At 46.9% G+C, this 19,730-nt stretch overlaps 2 protein-coding genes and 1 long non-coding RNA gene across 5 annotated transcripts; all 3 read left to right on the forward strand.

The window, feature by feature from the left end:
* The first annotated feature begins 208 nt into the window (after positions 1–208).
* On the forward strand, positions 209–12,692 carry cops8 (COP9 signalosome subunit 8). Of its 3 annotated transcripts, none has more exons than XM_086219514.1 (7): positions 209–441; positions 1,544–1,632; positions 1,966–2,014; positions 2,326–2,458; positions 8,193–8,300; positions 8,466–8,528; positions 11,407–12,692. In XM_086219514.1, the coding sequence occupies exons 1-7, from the start codon at positions 370–372 to the stop codon at positions 11,484–11,486; spliced, it is 594 nt and encodes a 197-aa protein (XP_086075640.1). In that variant the 5' UTR covers positions 209–369; the 3' UTR covers positions 11,487–12,692. The 3 variants fall into 3 exon arrangements, with proteins under 3 accessions (XP_086075640.1, XP_086075642.1, XP_086075641.1); XM_086219516.1 differs by having other exon boundaries at positions 214–441; positions 1,562–1,632; XM_086219515.1 differs by lacking the exon at positions 209–441 and adding an exon at positions 547–1,057 and having other exon boundaries at positions 1,562–1,632.
* On the forward strand, positions 2,473–8,168 carry trim63b (tripartite motif containing 63b). Its single transcript, XM_086219513.1, has one exon. The coding sequence runs from the start codon at positions 4,325–4,327 to the stop codon at positions 5,357–5,359; it is 1,035 nt and encodes a 344-aa protein (XP_086075639.1). The 5' UTR covers positions 2,473–4,324; the 3' UTR covers positions 5,360–8,168.
* Positions 12,693–15,055: 2,363 nt separating the features above from the next.
* Positions 15,056–18,561, forward strand: LOC147251669 (uncharacterized). Its single transcript, XR_015118803.1, has 3 exons — positions 15,056–15,316; positions 18,031–18,150; positions 18,234–18,561. It is a non-coding gene; the product is annotated as an uncharacterized LOC147251669 (long non-coding RNA).
* The last annotated feature ends 1,169 nt before the right edge of the window (positions 18,562–19,730 follow it).

The following is a 19,730-nucleotide window of genomic DNA, read 5'->3' on the forward strand; positions in this document are numbered from 1 at the left end:
CCTCATTTGAAGGAGGAGGCATCAGAGGCCTGTTCAAGCGACGCTTCACCTGTAAATGTTTCTAGCTGCTGCTTGTAGGACCTTTAAAAACTCTGCTGGGCTGCGCACAGGTGGTGACTGGAGTCGCTGCAGTATCACGTGCTCCTGCAGCGCGCGCGCGCGCACACACACACACAAAACTACATACACGCACGCGCGCGCGCACACACTGGCTCTCACTCCAAACCAGCTGCTGGCACTGATGCAGCAGGTTCAATTTCCAAACTGAGGAAGAGGAGGTTCTGCTGTTTGCCCAACAGGCGTCAGTAGAGGACCGGACACGCGACTGATCCACAGGGGAGGAAGAGGCAGGCTTGGCCAGGCATCATCATGCCCACAGCCGTGATCATGGAGGAGAATTTTGATAAACTATTGGAGCAGTGCGAAGCCCAAGAGCTTGAGGTAAATACCCAGTTCCCTCCTCGGTTTGCCGGATGGATAATGTAGCTGTCCTGAAGCCTTTGAACGCGTCACAATGTTGTAAGAAACGGTTAGCTAGTGCCTTGATAGGCTAACGTCACTGAGGCTAAACAAGCTAACCGGTTTGAATTTACGTTACACGCCGCCAACTTCACTCTTACACGTATTCGTGTTGTCACGTTCACGGTTGTATAGGATAGGAGTTGACATGGAAAAGGAAGTGACGGATTTAATGTTGCAGTCCGCTGTCGTCGCGCATTAGCAGATGTAGCTAGCAGCGTAGCTCGCAGCTGCTCCTCAACATAGCCACGGTTGAGCTAACTGGCCGTGTTGATGTCATCCAGGGCGCCGAGTTCCTAAAACCCCGTCAGGTTCTGTTTGGACCGCGCATTCATCCACACACAGCTGCTGGTGGCCCGCTGCTGGAACCCCTCAGGAAATACTGCGTCATGAATCATTCCCAAGTATCCAAGTAGTAGGAAAATACTGTGGAACAAACCCTCCTTCAATCATGATAACAACTCTGATAGTAACAACAGTACATTTTACTGCTGATGCCCTGTCCAGTGTTGCAGATTCTGTTGGAAACATAAACCAGGTACAAACTGAAGCTTTTCGGCGTCACTGTTTAGCAGACCCAAGTCCAACATGTGCATTAGATGGATACTAAATTGCTATGATTTGGTCTTGTATTGTGACGTCAGAGGCTACTTTTTACATCTTGATTATTGGATGACGGTGCGGTGATGTGAGGATGTAAGGAAGTCCCTGCAGCATCACCAGTGCTCAATAGAAAAGGGGACCATGACACAGTCAGCCTGATATCACACTGTCCTCAGATTTGAAATTGGCAGTCGGCCAGGATGCAGTTGAGGTGAAGTTTGTGATTTATTGCTGCTCCTCTGACTTTGCTGATCTCTTCTCTCACCATTCTGAACTTTAAGGTGGTTCATTATTTCTTGTTTTTATTTATTTCTGAGGTAGAGTCTTAATCCCCAACAGTCCTGTTGCCAGTACTTGTCTTTGTTCTTTTTCATTGTTGAGTGGTTCACAACGAAGTTACATACACAACTGCAATTTCCAGCTGCTTTGTGTCTGTCAGGCCCCGGGAGGCATCGCGACACCTCAGGTCTACGCTCAGCTGCTGGCGCTCTACTTACTACACAATGACATGTAAGTCGCTGGCTCGGTCCTTCCTTCAGCGTATTTGTTCTCTAAAGCTTAATTCATATTCTTTGGTCCTTGGTAGCTATTTTGTTGTTTGTTGTTGCGTGCGTTCATGCTCCCATTTATTAGGAACGCGTAGAACAAACCGATGCTATGGAACCCAACCTCTCTGTAGTAAGTCCTCCCATCGGAGCGCACCTAACTAGGAGACATTATTCCATTGCTTGAGAGACTTGTTGACTTGTTTGAATGGTCATTTTGGTCCGAGACGGCCCCAGTCATTATTCTGTGTGTGTGCTCTGTGTATTTTCCTAACATGTGATCATGTGGCTCCACCAGGAATAATGCCAGGTACCTCTGGAAGAGGATTCCCCAAGCAATAAAATCGGTAAGAGAGTTGTGAGTTGGCATTTCCGCAGTAACCGTGTACAGTGTGTCTCCTGTTCTGTCGTGCCACGACCCTGTTTAATCATACAAAATTACAAAGTCAACTGTCAGGAACGTCTGTGTGCATGCTGATCATAGCTGTTGGCAGGAAAACTACAGTTGAGATCAGAACCCTCCACTGTCGAGAGAGAAGTGGATCGTTACTGGTCGTCTTGCTGAAGGCCACAACTGCATAAAAATGTCGTCTTCACCTGACTGTGAAAACAGGACAAATGGAATTTATGAAAGCTTTTATTTTATGCTTGCATCCAGGCCAGTCCTGAGCTCGCAGCTATCTGGACTGTTGGTCAGCACATTTGGCAGCGGGACTTTCCTGGGATCTACACATCCATCGCAGCTTACCAGTGGTCAGAGAATATCCTTCCAGTCATGGAGGCCCTTCGAGGTAAATCAAGTCTTACCTGATGAATGGAATCTGGGGAGACTGCAGATGAGTTCCCCGCTTTTCTTAATTGACATAAAATTGAAGGTCACATGCTTTCTCCTCTCCTTCATCGACCATGACCGCGGTCCCGTGGTCACAGCCAGCAGGGGGCAGCTGTTGAACACAGCTTCAGATGTGATGCAACCCAGCTGAGGGACAGTAAATATGTTAGGAAATAACTGGATCAGATTCAAGTGTTGATCAGGGTGTTTGTGTCACAGTTCAGGTAGTTCCACCTCAGCGCAGAGACCCACCAGCTAAATATTTACTGGTCTCTTGTTTGTACACATCAGCATCTGACAGCTCGCCCTCCTGCAAGTCGGTATTGGAGAATATTTTCTGTCATGCTCACATGGATCAGTTGTGATGACATCATGTGATGAGCCCTTGTGCAAGAGTTCAAGAATAGCTCGTCCCTCGTGTTTACTGCCCTGCGTGTTGCTGTCATGGATGCTGACGTCCATTATGTCACAAGACCCTCAAACAACCAGGGATGATAATTGCCTGGTGGGTGTGTTGGATGTGGGGAATCCAAACTTCAGATCCATCTATACCCAGTTTGTTGTTTGAAATGTAATAAAGTTTGATCAAATGACAAATCCACTCTGAAGGAAGTAAGAACCCATGAACCAAGACGATCATCATGCCATCAGCTGCTAGAGAGACAGGATCACTTCCTGATGAGAAGAACGACCACGTTGGTGTGTTGCCGTCTCACCGTCCATCCCATTCCGGTTAAAATGAGGGAATTCCAGGGAATTCTTTCCAATTTGTTTCAAAAACCTTCCCTTAAACTGGAGGTCGAGGATCATATTATTAAGGTAAACTGCCTACAACAGGGTTTTGGCTTGAGATGAGATGTTGACATGATACAATTTCATTGTCAGAATAAGCTTTATTGCCAAGTATGTGTGTACATAAAAGGAAGTTTTATTTGTCATTAGTTGGTGTATTATAGTCAATCCAATCAAGGTGAAGATCAGTGTGACATCAGGAAAATGGAAGCAGAAACGGAGGAATGAGGCTCGAATGAACTCAGACCCTGAGTGGATGATCACATCCATTTCACTAAGACTCTGAGATCATTCAGCACAACCTCTCAAGCCTCCTCATTAAAGCATCGTCTCACGTGTCAGAAGATAATGAATATAAAATGAGACGTACACACAAAGTTTTGTCCGAGAACAGTTAGAAATATTGCATTTCTAAAAACAAGAATCCAAGCATCTGAAAAACTTTGCCAAAACATCGATAGATTTACTTGAGAAGTAAATCTCGATGTTTTATCGGTCTTCATCAGTGAAAAGTGTTTTTTGTTATCGTGCTGAACGGTGATATAAAGAGGTGGCAGCAACCCAAGAGACGCAACCAGATGCTTCATCGGATGTTGACTTGTTTACAGTTTAGATTGAGTTCGCTCCTGCACAAGCAACCCCTTGAAGCCGGTCACATGGACCCTGTTTATCTCTGCTCAGTCCACCATGTCTGTCGCTGTTGTAGAGGACATGCTGCCAATTGGGACATGTGACGCATACAGCTCAGAGGAGGTGGGGGCCATTTCTGTGAAAATATTCCAGACCAGCCAGCAGGCAGGAATGTGTGCCTGGCTTGGTGGGATCGGGTGTCATCAGCTGTGAGGGGCTGGTATAAAGGACGGAGTTGCCAGCTCTCCTCCAGAATAGATATCTGTATTGAACAGTACCAGCAGGGGCAAGCTCTCCGAGCCTGTCCTTTACTTGACACACAAAAGGGAACCTTCTACCTTTCTCTTAGGGGAAGAAGGCAACTTTCCGAACTAGCTGTAGGACAAGACTTTTTTTTCCCATTATGGACGTCCAGAGGACAGGGTCTATGGTGCGTCCCCCCAGCCCCATGGATAGCCTCGAGAAGCAGCTTAGCTGCCCCATCTGCCTGGACATGTTCACCAAACCGGTTGTGATCCTTCCCTGTCAGCACAACTTATGCCGCAGTTGTGCCAGTGACCTCTATGACTCGCGCAATCCCTACCGCTTCTCCGGTGGTGTTTTTCGCTGCCCTACCTGCCGGTTTGAGGTTGTGCTTGACCGCCATGGTGTGCACGGGCTCCAGCGCAACCTGCTGGTTGAGAATATCATCGACATCTATAAGCAACAGCAAGAAGGTAGTGGAAGCGGAAACACGGAAACAACCCTGAAGTCTAAAGAATCCAAAGAACCAATGTGCCAAGAACACGAAGATGAGAGAATCAACATCTACTGCACAACCTGCAAGGTTCCCACCTGCTCCATGTGCAAAGTGTTCGGGCAGCATAAGGACTGTGAAGTGGCGCCTCTGGCAAGTATTTACCAGGCCCAGAAGGGTGAACTGAGTAATGCTATCGATACTCTGGTGGCCAGCAATGGCCGCCTGCAGGCTCTACTCAACCAGATGGAAGATGCCTGCCGTGCTGTACAGGAAAACGCTCAGCGTGCCAAGCAAGGGTTGGCTGAACGTTTTGACCTGTTGTACGCCGTCCTGGAAGAGCGGAAAGCCATCCTGCTGGAGCAGATCGGTAAGGAGCAAGATGAAAAGGTGGCCGCTCTGCGGGCGCTGGCTCAACGCTATGGTGAACGACTCCAGGCTACTTCAGAGCTGACGGATTCAGCCGTGAGGGCCTTGGAGCAGAGCAGTGCTGCAGAGTTTCTGGTCGCTTCTAAGGCTCTTATCCTGCAGACCAAAGATGCCGCTAAAGGCTCCATGGGAGAAGAGCGGCCAGAGCCAGGCTTCGAGAAGATGGACCACTTCACTTTGTCAACAGAGCATGTGGAAGCAGTCCTTGCAAAAATGGACTTTGGGTCAATTGATGATGAATTTGAGGATGCAGAAGAGGAGGAAGAGGAATAATGGAAAGTGAAGTGGTTGTGGACTTGTTAACAATACTGTAATATGTGCCTTTGAAGGTCTTTTGACAAGGGTTTAACTGGGACTTCTGGATGTTTAAGTATGATAAAGTTACGGTGGATGTTGGCTAGAATCGCTTGCCAGTACTTTCAGTGCAATATTTTATGTCGTATTCATACTTTTCCTTAACTTTTTATACTTTTGTACTTCTGATCCACTTGAATGTTGGTGTTAAAGAGGGAAATAGATCTAAGTAAATCTGCTGAGATTGTTGACATCTAATTTTATTCAAATGTAGCTGATGGAAATAGTTCTTTTGCATTCTCTCACTTTGTTGATCTACTTGTAAGCCCCAGATGGGGCTTTGATGGTACCTGAAATAAAGCTGCATGAAATAAATTTTGATCCTGCTTTATTTTTTTAAAACTTAAGGCAGTTTATTTTTAGAGCTGATTCAAGACACACACACACAAAGAAAACCCAAGCAAACCCTGTATAGATGTTCTTTGGAGGACATCCATCAAAATGTTTGCAGTCTGATGCTGCTCTTACTTGGCAGTAGGCTGCATTTAAAAATAAAAGCATAGCTATGTCCTGTCCAGTTTGCCTTTGCTGGTGAAAAGTGGCATCTATTTTTAAGAGGTGAGAGGGTGAGAAATGATAGCGGCCCTGGAATAGACTGCCAGGGAAGGACATGCCAGGTGCTGCCTCCCCTCCATAAAACTCCCATCCTCCCACTTCAACATCTTGCTCAGCAGCTCCAACTCAACTCTGTGTCAGAAGGGCGTACTAAGAAAGGCCGGTCCAGTTGCTGCACGACTCAGGGGTCGAGACCCAGTGACAAAAATACATGTCTGTGGGGGGACTGGGTTACAAAAACCCCCTTGAGATGACCTGCTTGGTTGTGTCGGCTCAGTTTCTGGCATCAGACAGACTGCATATTAGAAAACGTGTTCAACATGGGAGGCAGTTTTATTAAGTGTGATACCTTATTGACTTTTACCAGATGCTCATACTGAGTTTCCCCGTTCATCGGCGGTGAGACGTCACAATGATTCAAACTATGTCACATAGTTCCCTTAGTCCTTTAATCACCGGAGAGCACAAGGGCACGAAAGACGGCATGAAACTCTGCAAGCACACTTGAGCAGTGCTTTGACACACGGTCGTATTTCCAATCCTTCCAGCTCTTAGTCGGAGGTACGTGAACAGGAATCCTGCTGGACAGGAGAAAACTCTTGACAAATCTCCTGCCTTTCCTCACAGCTGTCTTCTCTCATCCTACTTGTTATTGTCGCTGCTGCTCGCAGCTGCGTCGGACCTGAACCTGACTGTTGATACACATAGACGGTTGCTAGGCTATAAAACACGAAAGGCCACAACCCTGCAGCGTTAACATGGTAGCAGCAGCAAGCGCATGTCGGTTGTTCCATAGTGTGGCGATGAGGCCCTGTCACTCTTATCTCCACAGACGGCAGCACCAGGTCAGAGTGGGACGGTAAATTAGGCAGCTTTGACAGTTGAGAGGCTTAAGCCTCCGCCTGCTGATAAAGACTTCGAGGGTCTTTAAGCTCTGAACTGGATTTAACATCCAAGATTCATCTTAAGCATGATTTATTCAACAAGATGAAATCTGCTCAAACATTTTTACATGATTAACACATGAATCACAGAATTTGATCACCGCTGTAATTCAATTGGGTCCAATGCTTGAACATAGTTTGATGATATTTATCAGTTATCTGAAGGTGCTGCATCACCTTGGCGGAGGCGGGCCCTCTTTGAGGGCCTTTATTTTATTAGAGCTCAAAATGCAACAAACAAAATGCAGCATTTGATGTAAAAACAGGTCCAGATGATAAAAGCTGTGGTACGCAGATGATCCAGATGTTTTATACCTTCTTACGTTTATTGTGGCCCCCTGGCCAATGGCAGCTTAGCTTTGTTCCAGCTGTGTTAGTGAGAACACACAGACGACCAAACTCGGAGGCAGAACAAGGTCTCAAAACTAATCTGAGTTTTAGCCTTCAATTTTGACAGGCTTACCAGATTAGGAAGTTTAATAGCATTACATTTACTTCACACTTCAGCCTCTTGTTCAATGTTTTTTGGCAAAGTTTTGGATCGATTGTGCTGTAATAATGCTACCAAGCTAACATGGAGTTAACAAGCGACCAACTGTGTTGTATGTCTAAGAGCAGGTTGGTTAACGGGACCCGTGATGCTGAAATACCAGGTTCATGTGACATAAAGTATGTGCTGCCTTGCTTCCCTTGTGAGTTGTTTTAGTTGATGTTCCTCATCCACTGTATGCTCTTAAAATAGCATGGGGGGGCTGGACAGTTCTGGCACCGGTGTGCTGTGACTGTGATGGAGGATCACTTCTTGACGCTTCATTTAGTTTCAGGCTTCATTCAAAGTCTGGAAAATGAGGAAAGCAACAAATGTTGTGTAGGAATGTGCCTGTGCTCCTTGATTGACTTCCGTCTACACAAACATCTTAATGTTTCGAGTCTCCTTATGTGATCGACATCGACAAAATATGGCCAGGTTGTGAAATACCATCACAAATTCACAACTGCATATAAGCATGTTTTAAAAAAAAACATGAAAGAAAAAAATGGTTTGATTCTGCTCATAAATTCGAAATGCTCCTCATCAGCGGGAGTCACGAGTGACGCATCCTTCTGACATGGACCTTGATTGCGCGCTGCCACTGCCTCTTTTCCATCTCAGTGCATTTTTAGACAGATGGCGAGGCGTAACGGTGGTGTCATCGACCCAGCACGCCGTGTGAGAGGGTGTAATGTCTGTGTTGTTCTTGGGTCCCTCGCAGAGAGCACGCGGCAAAGGGCGTACGGACTGGTGGCCCAGGCCTACACCTCCATCACGGCAGAAGACTTTGCGGCCTTTGTGGGCTACTCTGTGGAGGAGGCAGTGAAGGGTGAGACTGCAACTCTTCCTTACTATCAGCAAAATGCTAGGAAACCTCCTTGAGTCAGTGTTTCCGGGGTAGGAGCTTAGTTCATCCATTCATCAGTCTGGCATGAAGAGTCTGCTGACATGAGGCTATTTTCTTTTCCTTCCCTTCCTCTGTGTCGGTCCAAAGGTGTGGTGAGCCAGGGCTGGCAGGCTGATCCCAACACAAGGATGGTGATGCCCAAGAAGCCCGGTAGGCGGCAGTGTTGCTCTGTTGAAACTCTTCTGTCCCAGAAATACTTCACACAAGACGGCCTGCACTCACTCTCCTCTTCCCCCTCGTAGTCCCTCATCAGCCGATTGGGGTCGTCTAATTAAATCCCACGGATAGATGCAGGACATGTAAAGACCTTATATGAGGCCCTGACACCCAGACATCCCGTTCACTCACTTCATGTGAGGAGACACTGGGCTCATCCCAGGTTCTGTTCTGTGTTTTCACCATCAGTGAGGGTCTACTATAACCAACCGGTGCTGATCTGTAGAAGACGGGACAATGACAAAGACTTTCTTGATGAATGATCTGACCTCGATACTGAAACATCTGCAGCACACGTCTGAGCCAAAACCCCCACGAATGCACCCTCACATGCCTGGTTCCCCCCTCACAGGTCCACTGGGCCTTTGAGTCCTCATGACCCTGGTTCTATTCTAATTTCTGTGTGTGTCTCCAAGCCTGCACATCTGTCCCTGCAGTGTACCTCCTAGTAGAGCAGGGGTAGAACCTCCCTCCTGGTAGAGCAGGTGTAGAACCTCCCTCCTGGGAGAGGAGGTGCAGAACCTCCCTCCTGGTAGAGCAGGTGTAGAACCTCCCTCCTAGTAGAGCAGGTGTAGAACCTCCTTCCTGGTAGAGCAGGTGTAGAACCTCCTTCTTGGTAGAGCGGGTGTAGAACCTCCCTCCTAGTCAAGCGGGTGTAGAACCTCCCTCCTGGTAGAGCAGGTGTAGAACCTCCCTCCTGGTAGAGCAGGTGTAGAACCTCCCTCGTGGTAGAGCAGGTGTAGAACCTCCCTCGTGGTAGAGCAGGGGTAGAACCTCCTTCCTGGTAGAGCAGGGGTAGAACCTCCCTCCTGGTAGAGCAGGTGTAGAACCTCCCTCCTGGGAGAGGAGGTGCAGAACCTCCCTCCTGGTAGAGCAGGTGTAGAACCTCCCTCCTAGTAGAGCAGGTGTAGAACCTCCTTCCTGGTAGAGCAGGTGTAGAACCTCCTTCTTGGTAGAGCGGGTGTAGAACCTCCCTCCTAGTCAAGCGGGTGTAGAACCTCCCTCCTGGTAGAGCAGGTGTAGAACCTCCCTCCTGGTAGAGCAGGTGTAGAACCTCCCTCCTGGTAGAGCAGGTGTAGAACCTCCCTCGTGGTAGAGCAGGGGTAGAACCTCCTTCCTGGTAGAGCAGGGGTAGAACCTCCCTCCTGGTAGAGCGGGTGTAGAACCTCCCTCCTGGTAGAGCGGGTGTAGAACCTCCCTCCTGGTAGAGCAGGTGTAGAACCTCCCTCCTGGTAGAGCGGGTGTAGAACCTCCCTCCTAGTCGAGCGGGTGTAGAACCTCCCTCCTGGTAGAGCAGGTCTTGAACCTCCCTCCTGGCAGAGCAGGTGTAGAACCTCCCTCCTAGCAGAACGGATGAAGAACCTCCCTCCTAGTAGAGCAGGTGTAGAACCTCCCTCCTGGTAGAGCAGGGGTAGAACCTCCCTCCTGGTAGAGCAGGTGTAGAACCTCCCTCCTAATAGAGCAGGTCTAGAACCTCCCTCCTAGTACGGTTGGAGAACCTTCCTCCTAGTAGAGCGGGTCTAGAACCTCCCTCCTCGTACGGTTGGAGAACCTCCTTCCTAGTAGAGCTAGTCTAGAACCTCCCTACTAGTAGAGCTGGTCTAGAACCCACCTGCTAGTAGAGCAGGTCTTGAACCTCCCTCCTGGTAGAGCAGGTGTAGAACCTCCCTCCTAGCAGAACGGGTGAAGAACCTCCCTCCGAGTAGAGCAGGTGTAGAACCTCCCTCCTAGCAGAGCAGGTCTAGAACCTCCCTCCTAGCAGAGCAGGTGTAGAACCTCCCTCCTAGTAGAGCGGGTCTAGAACCTCCCTCCTCGTACGGTTGGAGAACCTCCCTCCTAGTAGAGCTGGTCTAGAACCTCCTTACTAGTAGAGCTGGTCTAGAACCCACCTGCTAGTAGAGCAGGTCTTGAACCTCCCTCCTGGTAGAGCAGGTCTTGAACCTCCCTGCTAGTAGAGCAGGTGTAGAACCTCCCTCCTAGTAGAGCAGGTGTAGAACCTCCCTCCTAGTAGAGCAGGTGTAGAACCTCCCTCCTAATAGAGCAGGTCTAGAACCTCCCTCCTAATAGAGCAGGTCTAGAACCTCCCTCCTAGTAGAGCTGGTCTAGAACCTCCCTCCTAGTAGAGCTGGTCTAGAACCTCCCTCCTCGTAGAGCAGGTGGAGAACCTCCCTTTTCGTAGAGCAGGTGGAGAACCTCCCTCCTCGTAGAGCTGGTCTAGAACCTCCCTGCTAGTAGAGCTGGTCTAAAACCTCCCTCCTAGTAGAGTAGTTGTAGAACCTCCCTCCTAGAACAGCAGGTGTAGAACCTCCCTTCTTCTATGAACCAGTACATCTGAGACAGCAGAGATGAAAACCTTCCTTTACCAGCAGGAAGGTGGAGCAGATCCAGGATCAGTGGGGACGGACGTCTGCTTTGACCTGCTGGAGGGAGAGAGAGAGACAGAAAGTGGGTTATCGTTCTAGTGTGGGTCTTGGGCAAGCAGGCGTGCCAGCTGGATGAATGTTAGGTGTTATAATCTGCTGAAAAAGAGCAAACCGCTCTTTAATGATCTCAGGCGGCGCGTCTCCCAGACGGCCAGTGTGACCCTGGAGGTTTACTGAGCTAACAGTTCCAGGTCCAGGGGGGTGAGCTTGTGAGGATGTCCACATGGTGGTTAACCTGAAACCTGTGACCTGCTGATTCTGTGTTGGAACACGTGGGCGGTAGCGACCGAGTTATAAATGGAGAGATGTAACAAGATTGATAGCGTTTGGCACAACAAGGATTCCCCCTCTGACTCACCCTCTCCTCCCCCTCCCCTCTCTCTCCACAGAGCCTCCCCCAGTTTCATCGGTTCCAAATGAGCAGCAGTTGGCCAGACTCACTGACTACGTGGCGTTCCTGGAGAACTGATAACCCACCAGAACCACAGACACCCTTTCTCTTCTGATCGGTACAGATGGAGAACACACATTTGCATAGACTTTTTCTCTTGCAAAGCAAAAATGTACCAAAAACACTCATCTTGTATGACTGCTGCAAGCTCTCGTCCATGACCTTCTTATTGTGGTTTAGCATCTTCAGGCTTGGCTAACTGGGGTAGAACAGTGTTGTCCCACTTGTCTGCTGCACCAAATGGGATCTGATTTCAGAGGAGGTAGAGCAGGAGGGAGGGTTCTCCTCCTTGCTGGAGGGTTTATTGCCACCAGAACTCACCAAACCAAACCCTCCGTGTTGAGTGAAACTGCGTCAGGTTATTGTTTTCATCGACTGTTGACCTGAAAATGATTTAATGCTTCATCATTCAGTCTAAGAAATTGTTAAAGTTTAGAGATGCACTGATATGGATGTTCAGCAAACAGATGATTCTTTTTGTCTGTATATTTTGTTATTTATTTCCTCTTTTTTGCCACAGAAACAAACAAAAAAATTAATTAAAAAAAGCACCCTTTTTTCTTTCTTTCAACAATTCTCACTGTCCTTGAATGAGCACAAACTAAACCCAACAACCTTTCCTTTCCTTTTCATGTCAACACCACATTTGCTTGGATGCGTCCGATAACTCAGTGCATCCCAATGAAATATGATTTAAGGAAAGCAAGGTTAGGGAAAGTCTCTGATTGTGTGGACAAGAAAACAGAGCCCTTCTCTAATTCTAGAGGCCCACGCTAGTTAGCTTAGCACAATGAATGGTAGTGGTTGGGAAATGTTAGCATATCTTCATCTGGAACAATAAGAGACTTTCCCTGAAAGCTGGCATCAAACAATGTCTGTGAGGACTTTTATGACAACAGAATCTTTTCTTTGTAAAGGAGAGGTGTAAACAACAACACCACCAGGTGTAAACACCACCAGGTGTAAACACCAACGTCAGCATTGGCCCAAGCCCGTTGATTGTGTTGCTGAGCTGTGTCATCTGGGTCCGCCAGTCATGTTCATCCAGCTCTTATTTCTGCAAAGACTCTTGTTTGGTTTGTAGAATCTGAGCTGTGACTGAAACAGTGAATCCAGTGTCAAACCAGTTTCTATGTTCTGTCAGTAAAGGGATCGTCGCAGTTGTGGTGAGAGCGCGTCATGGAAGGTTTTAACCTGTGAATAAATATTTTGCTGTTTTTGAAATCGGTGGTATTTCATTTTCTTCATTTCTTAAACCTGTATTTGCCTCAATGGTCTCGGAGATGAGAGTTTGGATTGAAAATATAAGATTAAGATGAATTGGTCTCATGAAACAAGTTGCCATTTCTCTGCGTGTTCTCAAACCCCCTTTTGTGAACTTGCTCCTGCTGAATCGCATCAAGCTGACATTTGTTCCCATCAACTTTAATGTGCTGCATGGCTGAACGCACTGAGGTGCATTTACTGTCAGGTTAGTGCTCGGGTTTGACATGAGCGCTCTTGTTAGCGCTGGTTTTCAGTGTCCTTTAAGAGGAACACAGCAACTCCACTTGTTGTCCATCATTTTTAGAGCCTCTGTCTAAAAATTACCCAGAAGCTCAGTAGGTGTAATTAGCTTGAATTAGCACATTTATAAAAGTGATGACCAAGTCATTCAGGAAAGATGGCTGCCACCTGCTTTGAAATCCCCCTTCAAACATACTTGTTCACCTGGTCATCAGGATTAAAGAACCTCTGATGTGATCTGGTGATCTTCTGGCTCTTCTTCATGAGCACCTCATTAGTTCACCACATGCTGGTCGTTGACAGTGGTGAACTCCTCCACATCTTCTGCTGGGCCTCTTTGAACCCGTCACTGTATCTGGGCTTCAGCCCCACAAATAGCCTCATGTAGCTGCAGCTCCTCTATAGATAGAAGCGTGTTTATTCATACACGCATGTGCTGACTCCTTTCATGTCTTTGCATGTGTCCTGGCTGCTCCTCAGCAGTGCCGTGCCAGCGGCCGTCGGCGTGAGAAGGTAACTGACCCTCATCTCTCCTGCTGACCTTGAAGAGTAAATTTGTACTTGCTAACACGTGCAGACAGTGCGCGCACACACACACACACACACACACACACACACACACACACTCTCACTTACACTCACACTCACACCCCCAACGGACCAAACACTGATGCTGCAGAGCTTCAAGGACCAGTGTGGAGGATCTTGTGACATCTAGTGGTCAAGTTGAATATTGCAGCCTGAAAACTCACCTGTCCTGTTTCAAGAGTCCAGAGCCCTCGGCGTGATGGTCAGTTTGACCCGGCTGTCAGAGGAATTTGGCTGACGTGCTGGAAGATGATGTGAAAAGCCCGGACCAGGCTTCTGGATCAGATCAGGCCAAAGTCTGGGCTGCAGAAATGTTCCTTTGCTCCCACGTGACGAGAATGCCGCCATCTTTACTTGAAAAAAGCAGCAGCTTGCTGCCTCTTTTCTTTCGCCTCTTCGTCTGTGGTGATGATCATTGTGGTGTCATGCAGTCGAACATTATTGGCAACATTTTCTGACTTTCTCACCGAACTGACTTTTCTAATATGTAGTGAACCTGCTGGCGGACACGATGTTGTCCTCCGTTACCAGAACAGACCTCATCTGCTGCCGGTCCAGTAGCCACAGTTGCTGCTACAGGCCAACATGTGACCTCATTCACTGCACCGGAGCTGACAGGTTCAGCTGAAAAACTCTGAAACGCCAACTGAGCTCCAAACGTTAGTGAGTAAAATTGTGCTGCAGGCACTGGAGCAGTTGTGAAGAGTTTCCAGCCGCTGATGGGGAGCTCCTGGTTCTGACCGGCTGCCGCTGGAGGTTGTTGGTTGTGTTTGTGAAGGTCTGCAGATGTGTTTTTTCTGTCAGTTGTCCAAACAATGACAGTGATTTATTTGGAATTTTGAAAGAAACCTCAGTGTTGGAGCGTCATCCTGTGAATTTCATGTTTCTATCTGCTGCACTGGCAGAGGAAAAGAGGAGTCTTTCAGAAGCTCTCAGTTTTAGTGGATTACCTACAAAATACTGGATGTTTTTTGGTCTCAGTTTCTGATTGGGAGCCTGGAAATCTTCACATTCTGAAGATGTAGCTCACATGAGCCAGCAGGGGGCAGCGTTGACCCACAGTCTGTGTGAAAGACAGCAGCTTTAAAGTAGTTGACATGAACATCACGTTGGTAAGGATTTCACCAGTAACAACATTTAGATCAGTGAAGAAAATTGAATTTTCCCTTTTGTTTAGTTTTTCGTTGTGTTGTTTCAAAACTTTATTAAGAGCAGGAAAAGCGTGCTGACATCCAGAGACAAAATGTTTCCATGTGGGACAATGAGTCATGAGCATGAGACCCAGAAAGACTCCAAGAGGATGTGGGAGACTGAGCCCAGGACGGGGATGGGGGTGGAGAGACATGGTCTCAAGAAGAAAATTCAGTGTTCCGAGCCAGTAGGACAGACATGCTGGGAGGAGGAACAAAACCAAACTAATTTAGCAACTGGAAATGAAATCTAGCTGAGAAAACCGACTGTTCGGGGCTGTGTAATTGAGACGACACGTAAAAGATCTGCTTCAAGTCATGGAACACGACAACTTTAACTGTAATTACCCTCAGACCCCCGCTAGTTAGCTTAGCACAGTGAATGAGGGTTGGTGGGAAGTGTTAGCATCAGCTAGCTCAGGTTCAGGGTGTGATGGTTTGTCCAGCAGGAATCCTCCTCATCCTCCCCGACAAAGTTGGCCATGATCCCTGCTTTTCTTTAGACGCTGACTTCCTGTACATCATCCCAACGGCACCCTGTTGGACCAGAGGAGGAAGAGAGCGGTGAGAGTCCTTCCTGTGTCACACAGATGGCTTTTGACTCTCAGTTGTTTTTGTTGTCTGTATGTGTCTGCTGTGTTATCCTGACACACACACACACTGATGCTCAATCTGCTTTTCAGATTTTCTGACTTTACAAAGATCCTTGTTGGACCACATTGTTGCCAACCAACAAAATGAGAAAACTCACAAACAGAAAAAGTAAAAGCAGTTCCTCTCTCCAGTGGCCCTGTGACCTCGGCGGCGAGTTCCCAGATTCTACAATTCTACAATCCTACAATCCTACAATCCTACAATCCTACAATTCTACAATTCTACAATCCTACAATCCTACAATCCTACAATTCTACAATCCTACAATTCTACAATTCTACAATTCTACAATCCTACAATTCTACAATCCTACAATCCTACAATCCTACAATTCTACAATCCTACAATCCTACAATTCTACAATCCTACAATCCTACAATCCTACAATTCTACAATCCTACAATTCTACAATTCTACAATCCTACAATTCTACAATCCTACAATTCTACAATTCTACAATCCTACAATTCTACAATTCTACAATCCTACAATTCTACAATCCTACAATTCTACAATTCTACAATTCTACAATCCTACAATTCTACAATTCTACAATCCTACAATTCTACAATCCTACAATCCTACAATCCTACAATCCTACAACTCTACAATTCTGCAATTCTACAATCCTGCAATCCTACAATCCTACAATTCTACAATTCTACAACTCTACAATCCTACAATTCTACAATTCTACAATCCTACAATCCTACAATTCTACAATTCTACAATCCTACAATCCTACAATTCTACAATCCTACAATCCTACAATTCTACAATTCTACAATCCTACAATCCTACAATTCTACAATCCTACAATCCTACAATCCTACAATTCTACAATCCTACAATCCTACAACTCTACAATTCTGCAATTCTACAATCCTGCAATTCTACAATCCTACAATTCTACAATTCTACAACTCTACAATCCTACAATTCTACAATTCTACAATCCTACAATCCTACAATTCTACAATCCTACAATTCTACAATTCTACAATCCTACAATCCTACAATTCTACAATCCTACAATCTTACAATTCTACAATTCTACAATTCTCCAATTTCATTTAGCAGACGCTTTTGTCCAAAGCGACGTACAACACAAGCAAGAATTCAGACTTAATTAAGGAAAAGTCCATAGGAAGCGCAAAAGTGCTTCAGTTGTGATTTGGTCACAGGTACTGCCATCTAGTGGCAGAAGAAGTGTCGCCCCCTCACCTTTTTTTTTTTATGTAACAAACATACAACGTCACACAACCCAGTTAGTGCTACATAGTCACTAAGTGCTGGGTCTTGGACCCTCTGACTGATTCTACCACAGGACAAAGAGGAGCAGAGTCAGGTTCAGTCAGATAACGGCGGCGAGCCGTCACTTCTCTGGCCCTGGAGATTTTCCAGCTCGCTCTTGAAAGCTGAGATATCCAGCAGGCCTCTGCTCAGCATCAGTGCCTCTGCCAGTTTCATCTGAGTGGGTCTTTGTTTAATCCTCCGGGAGGGCGCCCATGTAGTCCCGCCCCTCTCCCCAGGACGCCACCTTCACCTTCATACAACAGCAGAGGACATGAAATGAGGAACAGGACACACAAATGCGTGTTTGTATTCTGGACAGCTTCAAAGATAAAGATGATGCCAAAACCCTTGTTCAGATGAAGTCCTTCAGTGTTACATAAGACTTGTGGAAAAAGTTAATGTGAGAGAGACACGGCTGATGGTTTGTGTTCCAAGTCATGAATCTTAGAATACACAACATGGCAAAGATCAGAACGACGATACGTCTGAGGGAGGGACGGCGTCCTGCAGCGAAATCAAGTTACAATGAACAATCACACACTCAAAAGGCGATGAACACAGATGAAGAGATGAAGACTCTGTGTGTGTGTGTGTGTGTGTGTGTGTGTGTGTGTGTGTGTGTTTCGTCAATTCCAAACTGAAAACTGATGAGTATTGCGTGATCTGCCGATAGCGACTCTGTCCACTTGTTTAAATCATCAAAGACACTCCTTTGAGTCATGGGATCGGTGGAAGCGCATCGAGGCGGCGCCATTGGGCAGCTGTCATGGGATTGTTGGCTTGCCGGCGTCAGCAGCAGCCGAGCTTGGCGGTATGAAGACATTGGACCTCATTCGTGGAACGTTCTTCCACGCACCAGGACTCCGTCTCTCAGACTGAGTTGAGAGCTAACGACGTTCTGGTGTAAGAGCAAATTTGACGATCAACGCTGATGAATGAGCTCTCGTGTATATCGAAGCTGCCATGCTTCAGCGGCGGCCATTACTACCAACAGCTGTGAAATCATAAGCTCCGCCCTGTTCTCCATTGTTACTGTCACCACGGTGAAATTGTTTTGAGTGTTCGATAACAGGAAGTCTGGAGGAGCTGCACGATTATGATGAACTGATGTACGTAGTCAGCCATGTTGTCCATGCTGCTCAGCTCGCGGCGCCAGTTGGTGTGCGAGGTTCTGTAAAAACTCTGGATTTGAAATTGGAAGCTACGAATTTTTATGTCGGAGGGTGAAAAAACACATTTAGTATTTCGTTGTCTTTGATTCGACCAAACCTCAAAGAAGAGCAACAGCCCGGTTTGTTGCCAGTGAGAAAAATCTCCTGTCATTCCAGCGTCAGCCTCGAAGGAGCTCTGAAGAAACTGATGTGAACGCTCCTGACTGCATGACCGAGCTTCATCTGGTGTTCTACTCTCCCTTCACTGGCCAACGCAGACGATGGAGTTCCCAGAAGGTTCACTCAGAGCGGCTCACTGTGGTTTTCTTCCTCTTCCATATTAATGAGAACACTTTTTTCATTTTGTCTGAATTCTTTAGATGTTTGAAGGTGGTTGTCAAAAACAAGACACTCACAAACTCCTGGAGTGCTGGCAGATTTGACATTGGGTAATTCCTTGAACCCGTCCCTGCAGGTTACTCCGGTTCTCTCTGCTCAAAGGTTCACTGGGAATGATGGAGTTGTGGCTGTCGAGCCGTCTGGCTGTTCCTCCTCATCAGCTGCTACCACAGGAAAGTGATTCCAGAGTTATTAAAGTCATCTGTGTCACTTCAAGTTAGAGGTTTTGATTTGATACATTGAGGAGATCTCAGTGAATTACAGAGAGGGAAATTATTGCTTTACACTGCTAAATCTGTGGGTCTGATCCAGCTTATTATTCATTCATGAAGTAAAACAGTGTAACATTATAATCGTATGAAGGCTCTTTCTCTCTCAGAACCAGACTTGATGATGGATCCCCTCCTCTAAGGAGCTGAGACCCATGCTAGTTAGCTAAGCACAATGACTGGTAGTGGGTGGGAAGTGTTAGCGTAGCTCCCTCTCTACCTGCATTAATATCAGGAGGGTTGTGTGTCACCTTGGTGGTGAATACCAGTTTAACATGAGGAGACGTTGTAGTGGTAGAATCAGACACGTAGCCGGAACTACTTTCCTGACTGGGCGCAGTGATTTGACGCAGCACCTCCAAAGCTCCACTGGAACTTGGGTCAACAGAACCAAAGGTTTGTTGAGGACTAGAAGAGGAGGAGGAGGAGGATTCCTGCTGGACACACCAGCATCCTGGACCTGAGCTAGCTGATGCTAACACTTCCCACCCACTACCAGCCATTGGGCTAAGCTAACTAGCCTGGACATGAACTAGCTGATGCTAACACTTCCCACCCACTACCAGCCATTTGGCTAAGCTAACTAGCCTGGACCTGAACTAGCTGATGCTAACACTTCCCACCCACTACCAGCCATTGGGCTTAGCTAACTAACCTGGACCTGAGCTAACTGATGCTAACACTTCCCACCCACTACTAGCCATTGGGCTAAGCTAACTAGCCTGGACCTGAACTAGCTGATGCTAACACTTCCCACCAACTACCAGCCATTGGGCTACGCTAAGTAGCCTGGGTCTGTTTGTTCCGTGAATATTTAGTTTGTCCGTAAGTTTGCGCACTGAAAGTCAGTTCCCATGTGAAAGTAAAGGAGGAAAAGCTGCAGTGCTGATGAGACGGTTTGTTTGAGTCACAGAGGAATACGACGTGGGAGCAGGACGATGGGACATCAGCAAACAGATTATTGCCATAAACAAGGTCGGAGCAAAGAGTTTTAATGGACTCGGACAGATGTTACGGCTCTGAGAAGATTACATGAAATATCAGTCTGCAGCACTTTGGAGGCCCGGAGAGGCCAGAAGGAGAACAAACATGGTGATGTAACGTCCTCCCTCAGTTTAGTTTATTAAAAGATACTCTCAGGCCTCAAAATGAGTCAGTTGAAGGAACGTGTACCTTGGTGCTAACACGAAGTGAGATGATGGAACCCAT

This window comes from Aulostomus chinensis, chromosome 12 (genome assembly GCF_037954235.1).
Source record: "Aulostomus chinensis isolate RoL2024-O1b breed Wild chromosome 12, RoL_Achi_v1.0, whole genome shotgun sequence".
Classification (NCBI taxonomy): domain Eukaryota; kingdom Metazoa; phylum Chordata; class Actinopteri; order Syngnathiformes; family Aulostomidae; genus Aulostomus; species Aulostomus chinensis.